The 21,011-nt window shown below is 45.3% G+C and overlaps 3 protein-coding genes across 4 annotated transcripts in view; 1 reads left to right on the top strand and 2 right to left on the bottom strand.

Moving 5' to 3' along the window:
* LOC106594471 (uncharacterized) overlaps positions 1–569 on the top strand; it is a 29,123-nt gene extending 28,554 nt beyond the window's left edge. Inside the window, 1 exon segment of the mRNA XM_082977276.1 lies at positions 109–569. Coding sequence (XP_082833402.1) covers positions 109–239 — 131 coding nt within the window. The 3' untranslated portion in view covers positions 240–569.
* Positions 570–4,988: 4,419 nt separating this feature from the next.
* On the bottom strand, positions 4,989–16,559 carry paqr9 (progestin and adipoQ receptor family member 9). Its single transcript, XM_082977349.1, has one exon. The coding sequence runs from the start codon at positions 14,800–14,802 to the stop codon at positions 13,513–13,515; it is 1,290 nt and encodes a 429-aa protein (XP_082833475.1). The 5' UTR covers positions 14,803–16,559; the 3' UTR covers positions 4,989–13,512.
* Positions 16,560–18,655: 2,096 nt separating this feature from the next.
* The window catches only part of LOC106608518 (zinc finger MYND domain-containing protein 15), a 12,886-nt gene continuing 10,530 nt past the window's right edge, over positions 18,656–21,011 (bottom strand). For both annotated transcript variants that reach the window (XM_014206468.3, XM_014206469.3), the window contains exons 12-14: positions 20,292–20,350; positions 19,957–20,117; positions 18,656–19,044 (exon numbers count right to left, since the gene is read on the bottom strand). In XM_014206468.3, the coding sequence (XP_014061943.1) occupies positions 18,855–19,044; positions 19,957–20,117; positions 20,292–20,350 (410 nt within the window). In that variant the 3' untranslated portion in view covers positions 18,656–18,854. The remainder of the gene's footprint in view (positions 19,045–19,956; positions 20,118–20,291; positions 20,351–21,011) is intronic.

Below are 21,011 nucleotides of genomic sequence, written 5' to 3'. Positions count from 1 at the left end.
TTGGTTAACTCATTAATTTGTTCATTCATTCATTCATCTATCCATTCATTCATTCCTTAATTCATTAATCTATCCATCCATTCGTTAATTTATTCATTCATCATTCAGGAGCGAATTACGTGCTGATGGGCAAGGTGGATGTGCAGGGGCGTGGCCTTCTCAACCCCTCCAGCTTCGCTCTCCTGTACAAGGCGGTCCACGACAAAGCACTGGCCAATCTCGCCCGTCAATCATGCTGACCTTACAGCCCAGTCCACCAATCACAGAGTGGGAAACCTGCCATTCCTCCTACTGTACCAGTACCAACAAACAACTACAACAACAACTGTCCAAATATGAAAATATGAAAACTAATTCTAAACGAGAGAATCAAAATGATTCAAAATGAGGACCAACGACCAAAGATGGTTTCCGTAAGGTTAGGGGCACGGGGCTAACCATTACATACAGTAAAATCTTTTTATGTTGTCGTATTGATATTTCGTATTTTTATACACTCAGATATACTTCTTTGTATTTGTATGTAAATTGTGATATTTCTGTGAATAAAGGATGTATATCGCAAATTAGATTATTTTGTGTGTTTCGTCAAGTTGAATTATCTTAAACTAAAACATCGCTAAACACCTATGTCTCTTCAGCAGCAGCACTTCCACTATCAGGTAGTCTAGTGGTTAGGGCGTTGGGTCAGTAACCAGCAGGTAGCCTAGTGGTTAGAGCATTGGGTCAGTAACCAGCAGGTAGTCTAGTTGTTAGAGCGTTGGGCCAGTAACCAGCAGGTAGCCTAGTGGTTAGAGCGTTGGGTCAGTAACCAGCAGGTAGCCTAGTGGTTAGAGCGTTGGGTCAGTAACCATCAGGTAGCCTAGTGGTTAGGGGCGTTGGGTCAGTAACCAGCAGGTAGCCTAGTGGTTAGAGCGTTGGGTCAGTAACCATCAGGTAGCCTAGTGGTTAGAGCGTTGGGTCAGTAACCATCAGGTAGTCTAGTGGTTAGAGCGTTGGGCCAGTAACCAGCAGGTAGCCTAGTGGTTAGAGCGTTGGACCAGTAACCAGCAGGTAGCCTAGTGGTTAGAGCGTTGGGGCAGTAACCAGCAGGTAGCCTAGTGGTTAGGGCGTTGGGTCAGTAACCAGCAGGTAGCCTAGTGGTTAGGGCGTTGGGCCAGTAACCAGCAGGTAGCCTAGTGGTTAGGGCGTTGGGTCAGTAACCATCAGGTAGCCTAGTGGTTAGGGCGTTGGGTCAGTAACCATCAGGTAGCCTAGTGGTTAGAGCGTTGGGCCAGTAACCAGCAGGTAGCCTAGTGGTTAGAGCGTTGGGTCAGTAACCATCAGGTAGTCTAGTGGTTAGAGCGTTGGGCCAGTAACCAGCAGGTAGCCTAGTGGTTAGAGCGTTGGACCAGTAACCAGCAGGTAGCCTAGTGGTTAGAGCGTTGGGGCAGTAACCAGCAGGTAGCCTAGTGGTTAGGGCGTTGGGTCAGTAACCAGCAGGTAGCCTAGTGGTTAGGGCGTTGGGCCAGTAACCAGCAGGTAGCCTAGTGGTTAGGGCGTTGGGTCAGTAACCATCAGGTAGCCTAGTGGTTAGGGCGTTAGGTCAGTAACCATCAGGTAGCCTAGTGGTTAGAGCGTTGGGCCAGTAACCAGCAGGTAGCCTAGTGGTTAGAGCGTTGGGCCAGTAACCATCAGGTAGTCTAGTGGTTAGGGCGTTGGGTCAGTAACCAGCAGGTAGCCTAGTGGTTAGAGCGTTGGGTCAGTAACCATCAGGTAGCCTAGTGGTTAGGGCGTTGGGTCAGTAACCATCAGGTAGCCTAGTGGTTAGAGCGTTGGGCCAGTAACCAGCAGGTAGCCTAGTGGTTAGAGCGTTGGGCCAGTAACCAGCAGGTAGCCTAGTGGTTAGAGCGTTGGACCAGTAACCAGCAGGTAGCCTAGTGGTTAGAGCGTTGGGCCAGTAACCAGCAGGTAGCCTAGTGGTTAGGGCGTTGGGCCAGTAACCAGCAGGTAGCCTAGTGGTTAGAGCGTTGGGCCAGTAACCAGCAGGTAGCCTAGTGGTTAGAGTGTTGGGTCAGTAACCATCAGGTAGCCTAGTGGTTAGAGCGTTGGGTCAGTAACCATCAGGTAGCCTAGTGGTTAGAGCGTTGGGTCAGTAACCAGCAGGTAGCCTAGTGGTTAGAGCGTTGGACCAGTAACCATCAGGTAGCCTAGTGGTTAGAGCGTTGGACCAGTAACCATCAGGTAGCCTAGTGGTTAGAGCGTTGGGCCAGTAACCGAAAGGTTGCTGGATCGAATCTCCGAGAAAGACAAGGTAACAATCTGTCGTTCTGCCACTCAGGAAGACACATTCAGTTGGACAACTGACTAGGTATCTCCCATTTGGTCTCAATGAATATGGACATTCTGGGCTAATTACAAATCAATGGCTGCACCTGGTGGTATTTTGTGGTTAAGCAATCGCATCTAATGTGGTTCAGATATGAACTCAAAATAAAAAGTACTGATTTGATCTTGTCTTTATTTTGTTATGGTTATATTAGAAAATCGAATTTTATATTGACTTTTATAATTAATATCAACTGTATATTATCAACAAGGGAAACAGCAGTGTCCTATTTGGGATCATGTAATGGTCTGTATTAATCTTAAACTCTGTTCATCAGAATGATCACGTATTATAAAGAGTTACATAATGGCCTTGACAAGTAACCTGTGGTCACCTTCAGGACAAGATGTGTAGTCATGGGGACACATGGCTCAGAGACGGTTTGTGTCGCTACCTGGTGGTCTATTGAGGTATTACGCTTTCTCTCGCCTGTATTTCTATCTCTGCTGCTTTCAGACCATCTGCCTCTCTCTCTCATCTCTCCTTCTCCTCATTCTCACTCTCTCACAGTGACTCACTGGCTAAGCAAGGGAAGGTGACACTGCTGAAGGGAGAGAGGGAGGGAGGGAGTGCATACAAAGAGAGCTTGAACTGCTGCCAACTCTCCTCTGTTGTACCTGTCTCTCTCTCTCCTCCTTCGCTCTTCTTTGTCTACCCATCTCCTATTTCAGTGATCTTTTGAACGCTGCGCGTTACAGGGCATATAGAGAGACGGCGGGAGGGAGAGAGAAAGAGAGGAATGGAAAGAGTCTGTGTGGGGGTGGAGAATTCAACGAGTGTGTGTGTGTTTGTGAGAGAGAGAGAGAGAGAGAGAGAGAGAGAGAGAGAGGAGAGAGAGAGAGAGAGAGAGAGAGAGAGAGAGAGAGAGAGAGAGAGAGAGAGAGAGAGAGAGAGAGAGAGAGAGAGAGAGAGAGTGACATAACCATGTAATGGCCAGCTGCTCATGCTCCTCGACACAGCAGCAAACACACACGGAAGACAGCACAGCTTGGCACACTCTGTCTACAGAACAGCAGCAGCTTTCAGTGCCTTTCGAAACTATTCAGACCCCTTTACTTTTCCAACATTTTTGTTACGTTACAGCCTTATACTAAATTTGATTAAATCTTTTTTCCCCCTCATCAATCTACACATAATACCCCATTATGACAAAGAAAACCCGTTTTTTTTAATTTTTAGCTAATTTATAAAACCTAAAAACCTGAAATATGACATTTATATAAGTATTCATATCCTTTACTCAGTACTTTGTTGAAGCACCTTTTGCAGCGATTACGGCACTGAGTCTTGTTGGGTATGACGCTACAAGTTTGGCACACCTGTATTTGGGGAATTTCTCCCATTCTTCTCTGCAGATCCTCTCAAGCTCTGTCAGGTTGGATTGGCAGCGTCGCTGCACAGCTATTTTCAGGTCTCTCCAGAGATGTTCGATGGGGTTAAAGTTCTGGGCTCTGGCTGGGCAACTCACCGACATTCAGTAACTTGTCCCGAAGCCACTCCAGCGTTATCTTGGCTGTGTGCTTAGGGTCGTTGTCCTGTTGGAAGGTGAACCTTCACCCTGGTCTGAAGCCTTGTTTGCTCTGCCTTAGGTTTTCATTAAGGATCTCCCTGCACTTTACTCTGTTCATCTTTCCCTCGATCCTGACTAGTCTCCCAGTCCCTGCCGCTGAAAAACATCCCCACAGCATGATGCTTCCACCACCATGCTTCACTGTAGGGATGGTGCCAGGTTTCCTCCAGATGAGACGCTTGGCATTCAGGCCAAAAGAGTTCAATCTTGGTTTCATCAGACCAGAGAATCTTGTTTCGCATGGTTAGAGTCCTTTAGGTGCCTTTTGGCAAACTCCAAACGGGCTGTCATGTGCCTTTTACTGAGGAGTGGCTTCCGTCTGGCCACTCTACCCTAAAGGCCTGATTGGTGGAGGGCTACAGATATGGTTGTCCTTCTGGATGTATTTCCACAGAGGAAATATATTTTCACCATCGGGTTCTTGGTCACCTCCCTGACCAAGGCACTTTTCCCCTGATTGCTCAGTTTGGCCGGGCGACCAGCTCTAGGAAGAGTCTTGTTGGTTCCAAACTTCCTCCATTTAAGAATGATGGAGGCCACTGGGGACCTTCAATGATGCAGAAATGTTTTGGTACCCTTCCCCAGATCTTATATAGACAGGTGTGTGCCTTTCCAAATCATGTCCAATCAATTGAATTTACCACAGGTGGACTCCGATCAAGTTGTAGAAACATCTCAAGGATGATCCATGGAAACAGGAAGCACCTGAGGTCAATGTTAAGTCTCATAGAAAAGGGTCTGAATACTTATGTAAATAAGCTATATTTCTGTTTTTTATTTTGAATACATTTGCAAAAATTTCTAAAAATATATTTTTGATTTGTCATTATCGGGTATTGTGTGTAGATAGATGAGGGGGAAAAAAAAACGATTTAATCCATTTTAGAATAAGGCTGTATGCACTGTATGTGTTCTCCAAACCCATTTGCAAACATTTGAATCTTGGATTATTCAAATTTATTCAAAGAAGAACTATGCTACCTCAACACACCTGTGGTGTAATTACAAGACAGGAAATAGATGTACTGAACAACACTGAGTACTCATAGATAACATGTCTACATTTTATTATTTTAGATTCAGTTCATTCAATTCATTCAACTGTACATCTCAATATTAGGGCTATCTCTCTACACACAATAATATTATTGCACAAAAGACAAAAGACAGAAAAATGTACTTTTCAAATTAAAAATGATTATAATTAGGATGAAATCAATGTGATCTGCTAATTGTCATTAATATATATAACATGTCTACAGTGTCTATAGTATATATATATATATACACACTATTTAAATGCATATATCAGAATCAGCCTTTACCCCTGAAAGACATACTGTACATCAGGGCTTGGCAACTAGATTCAGCCACAAGATGATTTTTCTGGTCCGGGGGGCCAGAACATAATTCCATACATTTGTACACTGCAAATTGACCACAACTAAGATCAAAAAGAGATTGTATTTTCAAATACCTTGATTATACCGAGGTACCATTACATATGTCTCTTTATTGATTCCTGGGAATACTTGGGATCAGATTTCCTAAATTATGCAATATTTTTGGGCTGAATTTCTGGTGATTTGACTGTTTTTTTTCGACCGGTTTGGGCCCGTCTGTTGCCGACTCCTGATATAGGTAAATTAGCCTTGTTTGTACAGTCTTCCATCCACAGGGGCTTTGCATTACATCTGATAACTTTAGGTCTGGCATCTCCTGCCTACACAGACAGGATAAAGAGCCTAACGTTGTGTCAGCGTTTCCATTCACAGTGCAGCAAACTATTGAAATGTTACATTTAAGTTATGGAAAGATTATTTCCTCAACGTTTGTAATAATGCATAATTCTTTCAAGTCTGGCAGATACCTACAAAGAGCTGTGTAGGGCTTTGAAGGTCAACTTCCTGTAAGCAAGTGTTGCCTAAACGTTGCAGAAATGTTACAGTGCTGCAATGTTACGCCAACCTTTACTTTACAGCAATGTTACGCCAACCTTTACATTACAGCAATGTTACGCCAACCTTTACATTACAGCAATGTTATGCCAACCTTTACATTACAGCAATGTTATGTGGAGATGTAGCTTTTTTGTGGACCAGAAGAAGCAAAATAACCTTTCCTTAAAAAAAAGTCTGGTTCTCAAAAAGCTACCTCTCACAAGCTTGTGCAATTCAGTGCATCGAGACACATGTAAATACATGTAGTATATCTGTGTGTGTGTTAGAGTGTGTGTGTGTGTGTGTGTCTGTGTCCTCACAGTCTGTTTTATGAGTTGTTGTTTAATCAGTGTTTAAAGGTCATTCTGCTGTTTGCTGACTAACAGGAGATGGAAGAGTTCTATGTGATCATGGCTCTGTATAATAATACTGTGAGTTGCCGTGAATTCCTTTTGGACTTTGGGACTGAAGAGACCCCTGGTGGCATGTCTTGTGGGGTAAGTCTGGGTGTCTGAAGAGACCCCTGGTGGCATGTCTTGTGGGGTAAGTCTGGGTGTCTGAAGAGACCCCTGGTGGTATGTCTTGTGGGGGTATGTCTGGGTGTCTGAAGAGACCCCTGGTGGCATGTCTTGTGGGGGTATGTCTGGGTGTCTGAAGAGACCCCTGGTGGTATGTCTTGTGGGGGTATGTCTGGGTGTCTGAAGAGACCCCTGGTGGTATGTCTTGTGGGGGTATGTCTGGGTGTCTGAAGAGACCCCTGGTGGTATGTCTTGTAGGGGTATGTCTGGGTGTCTGAAGAGACCCCTGGTGGCATGTCTTGTGGGGGTATGTCTGGGTGTCTGAAGAGACCCCTGGTGGCATGTCTTGTAGGGGTATGTACGGGTGTCTGAGCTGAATGTTATTTGATTATGCAGACAATCTGTCATTTTCATTACAGTCATTTTATCTCGTAAAAACTAGAAGAAAAATAGCTAATCTCTCGTCAATCCTCAACCAGGAAAGTTGATGTTAGTTGATGTTGTTGTTAGTTGTTGTTGTTGACGATGTTAGTTGTATATGGGCCTTTAAAGGTGCTGCTCTGTTTTGAGCTGCAGCTTTGCTATGTCTTTCTTTGATACACTTGACCATATTAGCGGACGGTTATTAAGATGGGACAAGATCAGAGCCTGAACAACTAGTACAGTTGATCTTTGTGTCAAAAACGCAGAACATGTTTTTATAACAGACATACCCCTCCCCGACTTCACAACAACACTGTCAATATGACTTGACCATGATAATTGACCATCCGATGTTATACCTAGGAGTTTAGCTTCCTCAACTTGCTCAATGGGGAAAGGGGGGACACCTAGTCAGTTGTCCAACTGAATGTATTAAACTGAAATGTGTCATCCACATTTAACCCAACCCCTCTGAATCAGAGAGGTGCACGTGGGGGGGGGTTGCCTTAATCGACATCCACACCCTTTATGTACAACTCCGGTTTAGGTTTAGGTCTTGGAGAATGTTTTGAACCAAACACAATGCTTTTAGTTCTATATTTATTAAAAACCTGTTCATCATTAATCACCCATTCTGATACTAACTTTAACTAGAATTTCAGTGAGCTCACTGGCTTTTGGTGCTGACATGTAGAGTGTGGAATCATCCGCATTAGTCGTTCTAGCTTTGTGTAAGACCAGTGGCAAATCATTTGTAATAATAGAGAAGAGTAACGGCCCAAGTCAACTGCCCTGAGGGACACCGCACTGTACATATCTGATGTTAGAGAAGCTTCCATTGACAAACACTCTCTGGGTTCTATTGGATAAATAACATTCCAACCGAATGGAATGTTATTTATTCGACATTCCAACCGAATGGAATGTTATTTATCCAACATTCCAACCCAATGGAATGTTACTTATCCAACATTCCAACCCAATGGAATGTTACTTATCCAACATTCCAACCCAATGGAATGTTACTTATCCAACATTCCAACCCAATGGAATGTTACTTATCCAACATTCCAACCCAATGGAATGTTACTTATCCAACATTCCAACCCAATGGAATGTTACTTATCCAACATTCCAACCAAATAGCAGGTGATGTAAAGCCATAGCAAGTGAGTTTCTTCAATAAAAATCTAACAATTCAGCTCCAACTACTATCTTACTATCCATTTCTTTTAACCAATCATCAGTCATCTGAGTCAGTGCAGTACAAGTTGAGTGCCCTTCCCTATATGCATGCTGAAAGTCAGTCGTTAACTTGTTCTCTGAAAAATTGCATTGTATTTGGTCAAACACAATTTTCTCCATCAGTTTACTAAGAACAGGCAGCAAACTGATTGGGCGGCTGTTAGAGCCAGCAAAGGGTGCTTTACTATTTTTAGGCAGTGGAATTTGTTTAGCTTCCTTCCACGCCTGTGGACACACCCATTCCTTTAGGCTTTGGTTAAAGATATATCAAATAGGGGTGGCAATACAGTCTGCTACCGTCCTCAATAGGTTAATTAAGGTTGTCTATACCTGGTGGCTTATCATTACTGATGGATAACAATAGTTTTTCCACCTCTCCAGCACTAACTTGACCAAATTCAAAACAGCAATCCTTCTTTTTCATTATTAGATATTTTATATAACAATATGATGGTTCACTTGTTCAATGTTGTAATTTCACTTGTGATTTTTTCCACTACTAGTGAGATAGTAATTGAAATGAATGGCTAACATCGAAAGGTTTTGTTATAAATTATCCATCAACTTCAATGAACGATGGAGATGAATTGGGTTTTCTGCCCATGATATCATTTAAGGTGCTCCAAAGCCTTTTCCATTGTGTTTTATGTCATTTATCTTGGTTTGTTTGCTAATAGAAAAAAAAATCTTATTTTTGTTAAGTTTAGTCACAAAATGTCTCAAGTTACAGAATGTCAACCAATCAGCTGAGCAGCCTGACTTGTATGCCATCTCTTTTGCATTGTGTCTATGAACCAAATAATTCTTAAATTCATCATCAATCCAGGGGCCCTAACAGTTCTTACAGTTATATTCTTAACAGGTGCTGGTCAACAACTGGCAGGAATATTTCTACAAATACTTCCAGTGCTGCATCTGGATTCCCTTCCTCATACACATCAGACCAACATACATGTTATACATCTTCAACAGAAGAGTCCTAGAAAACATTTTTTATGATCTTTTATAAATTAGTTTAGGCCCAACCTTTGGCAATTTGGCTTTCCTCGTTATTGCCACAATGTCATGGTCACTACAACCAACCAGTGTTTGAGTCAACAAAACAGTTTACTAAAGTGGGCTAAAGCAGAAACACATCTGGCAACCACACAGGCTAGGAGCAACATACAGCACACCCTTTTGGATTCAATCCAAACATCAGACTCTGTAGTGAAGCACAAATTGGACAATGACAGCAATAACAACAAGGAAATCCACGTTGACTTGGACAATTTTTCGACATTATTTTTTCATCACTGCACTTCATCTCTAAGACGGGACTGGCCTGGTCCACTGTCAATGTGAAAATAAACTCAGAGCGTGGGAGAGGGCAAAACCAAAAGAGTCAAAGTTTTACCCATAAATAGAGTTATCCATGGAGATTGGGAATGGAAATTTGGAGCTAAAATGGAGGATAGTTTGCAGAACTCTGTTATGTATATCTACGGCTTGCCCTGATATAAATTAATCAGATCAGACTCTTACATTTTAAGCATTTTAAACACAAGACATGCTTTCTCTTTCTTTTCTCAATAACTGATGGCATAATTCTTCAAAAGAAGACAGAACTAAACACAGACAGCAGTAGAATCCATAACCAGGAAGCAACAGACAGCAGTAGAATCCATAACCAGGAAGAGACAGACAGCAGTAGAATCCATAACCAGGAAGCGACAGACAGCACTAGAATCCATAACCAGGAAGAGACAGACAGCAGTAGAATCCATAACCAGGAAGAGACAGACAGCAGTAGAATCCATAACCAGGAAGAGACAGACAGCAGTAGAATCCATAACCAGGAAGAGACAGACAGCAGTAGAATCCATAACCAGGAAGAGACAGACAGCAGTAGAATCCATAACCAGGAAGAGACAGACAGCAGTAGAATCCATAACCAGGAAGAGACAGACAGCACTAGAATCCATAACCAGGAAGAGACAGACCGCACTAGAATCCATAACCAGGAAGAGACAGACAGCAGTAGAATCCATAACCAGGAAGAGACAGACAGCAGTAGAATCCATAACCAGGAAGAGACAGACAGCAGTAGAATCCATAACCAGGAAGAGACAGACAGCAGTAGAATCCATAACCAGGAAGAGACAGACAGCAGTAGAATCCATAACCAGGAAGAGACAGACAGCAGTAGAATCCATAACCAGGAAGAGACAGACAGCAGTAGAATCCATAACCAGGAAGAGACAGACAGCAGTAGAATCCATAACCAGGAAGAGACAGACAGCAGTAGAATCCATAACCAGGAAGAGACAGACAGCAGTAGAATCCATAACCAGGAAGAGACAGACAGCAGTAGAATCCATAACCAGGAAGAGACAGACAGCACTAGAATCCATAACCAGGAAGAGACAGACAGCAGTAGAATCCATAACCAGGAAGCGACAGACAGCACTAGAATCCATAACCAGGAAGAGACAGACAGCAGTAGAATCCATAACCAGGAAGCGACAGACAGCACTAGAATCCATAACCAGGAAGAGACAGACAGCAGTAGAATCCATAACCAGGAAGAGACAGACAGCAGTAGAATCCATAACCAGGAAGAGACAGACAGCAGTAGAATCCATAACCAGGAAGAGACAGACAGCAGTAGAATCCATAACCAGGAAGCGACAGACAGCACTAGAATCCATAACCAGGAAGAGACAGACAGCAGTAGAATCCATAACCAGGAAGAGACAGACAGCAGTAGAATCCATAACCAGGAAGAGACAGACAGCAGTAGAATCCATAACCAGGAAGAGACAGACAGCACTAGAATCCATAACCAGGAAGAGAGAGGAGAGCAGAGATATGGGGGAGAAGACATGAGAATGTCCGGAGCATAGCAATTAAAACGTCATTGTTTATGCTAGCTAATCTACTGTATGTCTGTCTCAGATAGAAGCATGTCTTGCTGTCTCTCTTACATTCCCAGGAAATGAACATTCAGAAGGAGTATTTAAACGTGCTACTGCTAATTATCTACATAAGAGGAGGCTATTTCATGCAAATATTTGCATGATTGGTTGAGAGACAAATAAACAATCATCCTTCAGGAGTCTCATTGGTCAACAACTTCCTCAAAGTAACCTGATTGGTTGAGTGCAAATCTAACCAGAGTGTTTCTTCCTGGTGGTCTCATCCAATCGTCCACATTGTCAACATTCAGGTCATGTTACCCTGCTCAGACATTGCATGCCAGGTCATCGATTGTGCCGTCAGGCCCCAGATTGCTATAACACATGATTGGTAAAATACCTATCAAGGCGTTGTAAGATCTGGCATGCGTCAGCAATGTCTGAGCAGGGTAACACATCATCAATGATCTGCTGATAAGAGTGTATACCACAGGAGGCTGCTGAGGGGAGGACAGCTCATAATAAAAGCTGGAACGGAGTGAAGGGAATGGCATCAAACACCTGGAAACCATGGAAACCATGTGTTTGTTACCATTCCACTGATTCCACTCCAGTCATTACCACGAGCCTGTCCTCCCCAATTAGGGTGCCACCAACCTCCTGTGGTTTATACAATGTATCTATCCTCACTACGGCTTCAGATGTATAGATTTTACCGCAGGTAAAAAAGAAAGTTCCATCACTGTCTGTTTCAAGCCCTTGTTTCTTTACCATAAATAAAGTATGGAAAGTTTTTCAGTGCAATCAGTGTACAGTACATGCAGTTATTGTATGAAGTTGACCATTGATATTGATAGCAGTACAAATCTGTGGTCTAGAAGATTAGATCAACAAGTCATCATCAGAAACGTGTTAGAAATATGCTGTATGTAAAAGTGCTTTTGAAGATGTGGCTTCAGAAAGTGCATATGAAGTCGGGCTCCACCCTCTGGATTCCACCCCTCAGAGTGCAATAATGTAAGACCGAGTGAGGTGTTGGTCTATTTCTGTTGTCGGAAAGGCTACCCCACTTCCTGTTTTTTTATTTAACCTTTATTAAACTAGGCAAGTCAGTTTAGAACAAATTCTTATTTTACAATGACGGCCAAACCCTCCCATAACCCGGACGACGCTGGACCAATTGTGCGCCGCCCTATGGGACTCCCGATCACGGCCAGTTGTGATACAGCCCAGGATCAAACCAGGGTCTATAGTGACGCTTCTAGCACTGAGCTGCAGTGCCTTAGACCGCTGCGCCACTCGGGAGCAAAGACGGCTTGTGAGAAAGCGATAGGAAATTAAACTGTGTGTGGCATGACAGCGAGTTTTGAGAAGGTATCAAGAAAGTATGAAGAGAGATTAAGTATAACATGAAGGAAAATGAAATTGCGAGTGTGCGAGAGATATATATAGAGAGAGAATTTGAGAGTGAGATAGAGAGAGAGAGAGAGAGAGAGAGAGAGAGAGAGTGAGAGAGAGAGTGAGAGAGAGAGAGATATGAAGAGGTATTATCAGTCAGAGACGGTAAGGGAAGTGGGGGAAGGTTGAAGGAGACTAATCGAGTGAGAGAGATAGAGAGATAAAGAGAGAGATAAGAGAGAGATAAAGAGAGAGATAAAGAGAGAGAGAGATAGAGAGATAAAGAGAGAGATAAAGAGAGAGATAAAGAGAGAGAGAGATATGAAGAGGTATTATCAGTCAGAGAGGGTAGGGGAAGTGGAGGAAGGTTGAAGGAGATTAATCGAGGAAGCGTTAAAAGACAGCATGGCAGCAAACGTTTCTTAAATCTCCCTATGACATTTAAAGGGCATTGTTAACATGTTGATCCTATGTGGATCTTAGTTCTCCGAGGGTAACAACACCTTTCCAATGTCCTCTACCTTCAAACCCCCTTAAGGAATAGAATTATCATCTTGTTCTAGAACAGAATGTGAGTCCTGGAACCCCAGGGGACATGACTGAACCCCAGGGGACATGACTGAACCCCAGGGGACATGACTGAACCCCAGGGGACTTGACTGAACCCCAGGGGACATGACTGAACCCCAGGGGACTTGACTGAACCCCAGGGGACTTGACTGAACCCCAGGCGACTTGACTGATCCGCCAAGGTGTTCCAACCCCACAAAACACTGTTCCTAATCCAGTGGACTCAATAGGACCCCCATGGTGAACTCGAAAAACAAAAACCCTTGAATAGTAGCTGACCGCCACTTACCTTTTCAAAGCTAAAGTTACCCACATAGTCCAAGGAAAGGGGAAAGGGTGAAACCACTGGGTGAAGGTAAAAACAAAGTAGGTTACAGGACTAGTGAATGTTACAGAGTGACTAAAAATGAAAACAATACATGAAAACACATGCTACTTTTTATATTACGTGAGTGGTAACCTTCATAAACGATATGTGCTGCATTGTTCAAGTGATGAAATAAATTAAGTCAATTCATCTACTAACTGACTGGCCTATGTCTTAGAATAAAGTCAGAGCTCTTCATCAAATCAGATCCCAATATCAGTGACACTTTAGATGTCTTTTAGTGAGGAACTCTTTCTCCAACTGGTCTCCCTGGGGTTTGTAGATGCTGTTGGCGCACCAGGAGAACCAGGCGATGATGGAGGCGATGGAGGCCTGGAGGACCAGCATCACCCCGTAGGTGGAGGCTAAGGTGGGGCCGGGGAGGTGTGGAGGGGTGGCTGGGGGGACCACCAGGACTGGGTGAAGGAGTATAGCCCTCACTTCCCCATTGATCATATGAAGTTCATCAAGGATGGACAGGAAGGTGCAGACGTGGAACCACTGGTGACTATGCCCCCAGATATCAAACCTACCCGGTGACAGTCGCTCAGGGATCTTGCTAATGTTGAACAGGGCTGACACCACCAGCCAGAAACAGTGTCGGCAGAAGAACTGGGTCATGGAGGAGGAGGAGGAGAAAGAGGAGGAGGTTGGGAGGTAGGGGGAGGAGTGGAGGAGGCGGTAGAAGATGGGCGTGGAGGCCACCAGGAAGGGCAGGAGGAATACCAGGGTACGTATGATATAGCGGTAGGTCCTCCAGCGTTGGCGGGTGTTGCAGCAGGCCAGGACACAGATGATGGCCACCAGGCAGGAGCTGGGGATGTATAAGGTCTCGAAAAACACGCTGAACTCTGGCATGGCCGAGGACAATGATGACGATGACGAAGAAGGGTCCTGGTGGGTGTTGTTGTGTCTCCCAATCCTCAATTCCAGGATCCCCGCCCTGGGGTGGATATAGTAGTAATAGGCCAATGAAGACCCGACGGTGTAAGCACTGATGGTTCCATAATCCACGAAAAAGCACACCTCCCTTATGACCAGAGACATGGAGTTGAGGAGGTGAGCCATGCTGCTAGCCATCAGCAGGCACAACACCCCCATGAAGTAGTTCCACAGCGGGTAGAAGAAAGGGTCGCCGGTGGGCGGGGCGCCCTCCAAACAGAACGGCTCCAGGAAGTAGAAGGCAAAGATGAAGACTGGCAGGAAATGGGTCCAGAAGTTGCCGGTCTCATTGGTGGGCCGGAAGGCTGAGAGCAGGCATTGGGCGAGGCTGTAGTTGGGGAAGCGGTAACCGGACAGGATGAAGCTCTCCGTGATGCGGGCTGGGACATCTGCGTGCCGCAGCAGGGGTGGGAGCAATTGGCCGCAATTCAAGAACATGATTGGATGAGGAGAAGGACGGACTGTTTGATGATTGGTTGGCTCCAATAAATCTCTGTTGAGGGGTTGAACACGCTCTACTTGCTCTGTCCTTAAAAGCACTTGTTCTTTTGTCGTCATTGCCATAAAAATGCCCTCAGATCCTCTTGGCTGGCTTTTATTGCTCGGCTGATATGTTTTTATTGATCTAGCTGTCAATCACAGCATGGTCCTCTTGATTATTGACAGACAGCATCTGATGTCATAATCCCTGACGATTTCCTGTCAATTCCTTTCTCCCTTTTTCATTGTCAAAAATTCCCTTCTCATGCAAACCTTTGATCTCAATAACAGTATCAAAACCAAATGCAAGTTTCATAAAGTGTAATCCTTATAGCACCATTCATGAAAATGCTTTTCATGAGCATGAAATTCCCTGAGTCAGTAGAATTATTCTTCCCACATGTAATAAAAAACAATGACAGGTGTTATACAGGAAATGACAGAGGTAGCCTATACAGGAAATTCACTTAATCCAGTGCTTCAGAGGGAAACGCTCATGATAATTATGTCTCCTCTCAGTTGTTTCTTGACCCCCAGGTAAATCCAAAAGATTAGACACATCCAGCAATCAAGACCTTGATATAGGCTATCATTGACTAATACACATTTACGCAGCCTTTATAATAACGCATCGTTTCCGTTATTCATTGGCAAACTGAGTGAAAGGTACAGGAAGAAGAAGAACAAAAATACGTCTCACTTCACGTCCTTCAAGGTTCAATGGAGTTGAACTTCAATTGTGTGTCAGTCAAAGCCAAAAGACAGGTACCGGTACTAGAAATGTCATACGTCCGAAACTAGGTCATGTGGGTTATGCTGGGATAGGCGGGGCGATCAGAGGAACTCCGCATGGTTGAGCGGACTATTTATTATTCATGGTCTTTAGTCCACAATTCTCGTCCCGGTTTAATTCATCAAAGTCGCCATTGGTGCCAAATAAATCCCCCGGAGAATGTAGAGAGAAACAGGATGTTGCAGTAACTCTAGCCCTTGAAACAAGGTCACTCACGTCCGTTCACATATTCAGGTTTGTCTTACCTAATGGGAAAATAGTGTTCGTGTAAATTCGTGTTCATCTATTCTGCCATTTGTTTTTTGTTTTCCAGTATGAAGATCTTCCGTTATTACCCAATTCTTTCCAATTAGGTCCGACGCCGTCCGTGCAGCTTTTCCATTCCGTGAGCCGGTACTGACAGCTTGTCAATTCTGTAGGTCATGTGACTATCTCAACGAATACTTTTTTTACTATCCCGTTCGTCCTTCGCAGTCCTTGATAAAGACGGACAGAGCGAGAGAAAACGGTGGGATTGTTACAGAGTATAGCGTCAACATGCGTAGCGGTAGGCTGCTAAAAGGGCTACCTTCCCCTTCCGTTACTCAAGACGGTCCGGTTGTTGTGATGTTTGTTTCTCCGTGGTTGTCGACTCTGAACAGTCTGTGCCGCTATCTGTTTAGAATGCACCGTACAACCTGCTTAGATAATGCTGGTGCCGGTTGGAAGTGAATAGCCTCTCTCCCTCTCTGTCTCTCTCTCCCCCACTCTCTCTCTCTCTCTCTGTCTCTCTCTCTCTCTCCGCCACACAGTCGTTCAGTGACACGCACTAGGCTACATCAGGAGGCAGGCGACAAAAACAAAAAAGCGTTCGCATGTTTTTTAAACTATAAATAAAAGCTCTGACGTCATTCAAATGAAATAGACTACTTTCCCAGTACGCGACACCATGACGTCACTCACCGTTTCGCAGCGACTCTTTGGCTGCAGTCAGAAAGCCGTCACCATCTGCGACCATTCAACAAAGCCTGCATTTACGTTTTTATTACTTCTATTACTTCCACTAGCTGATCAACTCCATAGCCCCCTACCCATCTCCACTAGCTGATCAACTCCATAGACCCCTACCCATCTCCACTAGCTGATCAACTCCATAGCCCCCTACGCATCTCCACTAGCTGATCAACTCCATAGCCCCCTACCCATCTCCACTAGCTGATCAACTCCATAGCCCCCTACCCATCTCCACTAGCTGATCAACTCCATAGCCCCCTACGCATCTCCACTAGCTGATCAACTCCATAGCCCCCTACCCATCTCCACTAGCTGATCAACTCCATAACCCCCTACCCATCTCCACTAGCTGATCAACTCCATAACCCCCTACCCATCTCCACTAGCTGATCAACTCCATAGCCCCCTACCCATCTCCACTAGCTGATCAACTCCATAGCCCCCTACGCATCTCCACTAGCTGATCAACTCCATAACCCCCTACCCATCTCCACTAGCTGATCAACTCCATAGCCCCCTACGCATCTCCACTAGCTGATCAACTCCATAGCCCCCTAATGACCCATCTCCACTAGCTGATCAACTCCATAGCCCCCTAATGACCCATCTCCACTAGCTGATCAACTCCATAGCCCCCTAATGACCCATCTCCACTAGCTGATCAACTCCATAGCCCCCTACCCATCTCCACTAGCTGATCAACTCCATAGCCCCCTACCCATCTCCACTAGCTGATCAACTCCATAGCCCCCTACCCATCTCCACTAGCTGATCAACTCCATAGACCCCTACCCATCTCCACTAGCTGATCAACTCCATAGCCCCCTACGCATCTCCACTAGCTGATCAACTCCATAGCCCCCTACCCATCTCCACTAGCTGATCAACTCCATAACCCCCTACGCATCTCCACTAGCTGATCAACTCCATAACCCCCTACGCATCTCCACTAGCTGATCAACTCCATAGCCCCCTACCCATCTCCACTAGCTGATCAACTCCATAGCCCCCTACGCATCTCCACTAGCTGATCAACTCCATAACCCCCTACCCATCTCCACTAGCTGATCAACTCCATAGCCCCCTACGCATCTCCACTAGCTGATCAACTCCATAGCCCCCTAATGACCCATCTCCACTAGCTGATCAACTCCATAGCCCCCTAATGACCCATCTCCACTAGCTGATCAACTCCATAGCCCCCTACGCATCTCCACTAGCTGATCAACTCCATAACCCCCTACCCATCTCCACTAGCTGATCAACTCCATAGCCCCCTACGCATCTCCACTAGCTGATCAACTCCATAGCCCCCTAATGACCCATCTCCACTAGCTGATCAACTCCATAGCCCCCTAATGACCCATCTCCACTAGCTGATCAACTCCATAGCCCCCTCCCCCCCTCCCCCCCGTATGTCGGACGGTGTGCCATATAAATAATATAATCTTCCTGATCATATCAAAGTGGCAGCCATGTGGGCGATTTAGTTTCTTTGTTTTCAGAGCAGTTCAGAACGTGCTGTGACATTTCACGTTATCACACTCTGTCTGAGGTTAACTTGGATAGAACTGTGAGGAAGTAAACAAACTGAACTTGAATCATTTGGAGGCACACAGAGGCCATTGATTTACAAGCACGTGATTTAGAGATAATTCATTGATCAGGAATCAGTTGTCCCCAAAGTTCTGTTGGGTGATGATGGGATGGGCCAAGTGGTTATGGATAGGGAGGGAGCACATGGGTTTGGCCTGTCAGTTTAGTGTTTTGTTACTGTATCATTTACGTTCTGTATTTGTTTTTAAGAGTATTGTACGCTTATGAACTTTCTATCTCCCTCTCTCTCTCTCTCCCTCTCTCTCTTTCTCTCTGCAGTACATAAGGGCATAACTACAGGGGAATAAGCGGGTCTTGGTTGTTACATGTAATATCTCTGTCTGTACAAGATAAAGAATGTCACAAGCACACAAACTCTAGCCTACATAATAAGTCATCTTACCAGTCACGTGGTTAACAGTAGACTACAATGTCTTATAGAAGGAAAGGGACCCTTAGGGCGTTGATATGCAGAGGATTAAAACATAATTAAAACATCAAATACAACCTATTGAGAACGTATAACCAACAAACAAACTGGCACGGCAATCACTGAAGAGTCTATGATTGGTCTTGTTTAATGAAAAGGCTAGTTCAGCTAAAGTGGTAGTCTGCCCTGAGTCTGTTCATTGAGAGTAACCTCGTGTGCACACGCGCCAGTGTGTGCCAGTGTGTGTTGTGTATGTGCCAGTGTGTGTGTGTATGTGTGTATATGTTTGTGTTTGAGTGTGTACCTGTGTGCATGTCATTATCATCATTTGCGTTTGCGTGGCATATTGCGGGCGGCCTGCTTCCTATCCCTGCGACTCATCTTCACAGGGTAGTCAGGTTCCTGATTGGCCGGCTCTACCTGCAGAGGCGGGGCTTTGGGGTAGGCCACAGAAGGTCGTTTCTCACTATGTAGGGGCTTGTACCTCAGATGGAAGATGAAGGCATTGGAATACCTGGGAGGGAGATGAGGACAGGTCACATAGCAGGCACTTTCTTAGGCTTAGGGTTAACACAAAACAGAGAGAGAGAGAGAGAGAGAGAGATAGAGACCGAGAGAAGAGGGAGGGAGGGAGAGAGAGAGGGAGAGAGAGAGACAGAGAGAAGAGGGATAGAGAAGAGAGAGAGAGAAGAGGGAGAGAGAAGAGAGAGAGAGAGAGAGGGAGACCGAGAGAAGAGGGAGGGAGGGAGAGAGAGAGGGAGAGAGAGAGACAGAGAGAAGAGGGAGAGAGAAGAGGGAGAGAGAGAGAGAGAGAGAGAGAGAAGAGGGAGAGAGAAAGAGAGAGAGAGAGGGAGAGAGACAGAGAGGGAGAGAGGGAGACAGAGAGAGACAGAGAGAGAGAGAGGGAGAAAGAGAGAGAGAGAGAGAGAGAGGGAGAGAGAGAGAGAGAGAGAGAGGGAGAGAGACAGAGAGAGCGAGACAGAGAGGGAGAGAGAGACAGAGAGAGAGGGAGAGAGAGAGAAGAGAGAGAGACAGACAGAGAGAGAGAGACAGACAGAGAGCGACAGAGGAGAAAAGAGAGAGAGAGACAGAGAGAGAGAGACGGAGAGAGAGAGAGACGGAGAGAAAAGGGAGGGAGAGAGAAAAGAGAGCGCGAGAGACAGAGAGAGACAGACAGAGAGAGAGAGACGGAGAGAGGGAGCGAAAAGAGAGGGAGAGAGAAAAGAGAGGGAGAGAGAAAAGAGAGGGAGAGAGAAGAGAGAGGACAGACAGAGAGAGAGACAGAAAGAGAAGAGAGAGAGAGACAGACAGAGAGAGACGAGAGAGAGAGCGAGACAGAGAGAGAAGAGAGAGAGAGACAGACAGAGAGAGAAGTATACCAGAAGATATTGCCCCCCAACAGCTCTAAGGAAGGAGCCTCCCTCACCAGGGCAGCATGTTATCTCCTCCAGTGATGCGCAGGGGGCAGTGGAAGGGGTTGACGTGTGGAGGGGAGAGGGTACCCCCGGTGGCCTGGCTCATCACCTGCTGGCTGCACTCACAACTCAACTCTCCGACCTCACAGAAGTAGGCTGGAACCCTCAGGGACTACAGAGACAGGAAGAACTGTCAGTCACATGGTCAGTCCCACTGGTAGAATGTTGAATGTGGAAGTGGTTGGCGTCAGTAGATATGGGGTGGTTTGAATAACAGCTTGGTAGGAAACGGGGGGTGGGGGGGGGGGGGTGGGGGGGGGGGGGGGGGGGGTGGTGTGTGTGTTACCTGGAGCCTAGGGAGTGTGCTGAGCCACGACTCCTGAAGCTGGATCGCCGGTCTGAAGCCTGTTGGATGGACAATGAACACACACACACACATTCCAGCTTTCCGTCCACATGTCCCCTAACACACTTGTTTGCATTACAGGTCTACCCTGTTTTACAGCACAGTGCTACCCTGTTTTACAGCACAGTTCTACCTTGTTTTACAGCACAGTGCTACCCTGTTTTACAGCACAGTGCTACCCTGTTTTACAGCACAGTGCTACCCTGTTTTACGGCACAGGTCTACCCTGTTTAACAGCACAGGTCTACCCTGTTTTACAGCACAGTTCTACCCTGTTTTACAGTACAGTTCTACCCTGTTTTACAGTACAGGTCTACCCTGTTTTACAGCACAGTGCTACCCTGTTTTACAGCACAGTGCTACCCTATTTTACAGTACAGTGCTACCCTGTTTTACAGCACAGTGCTACCCTGTTTTACAGCACAGTTCTACCCTGTTTTACAGCACAGTTCTACCATGTTTTACAGTACAGTGCTACCCTGTTTTACAGTACATTTCTACCCTGTTTTACAGTACAGTTCTACCCTGTTTTACAGCACAGTGCTACCCTGTTTTACAGTACAGTTCTACCCTGTTTTACAGCACAGTGCTACCCTGCTTTACAGTACAGTTCCACCCTGTTTTACAGTACAGTTATACCCTGTTTTACAGCACAGTGAT

Source organism: Salmo salar, chromosome 07 (assembly GCF_965601325.2).
Source record: "Salmo salar chromosome 07, fSalSal1, whole genome shotgun sequence".
Lineage (NCBI taxonomy): Eukaryota > Metazoa > Chordata > Actinopteri > Salmoniformes > Salmonidae > Salmo > Salmo salar.
This window is presented reverse-complemented; position numbering and strand designations above follow the sequence as displayed.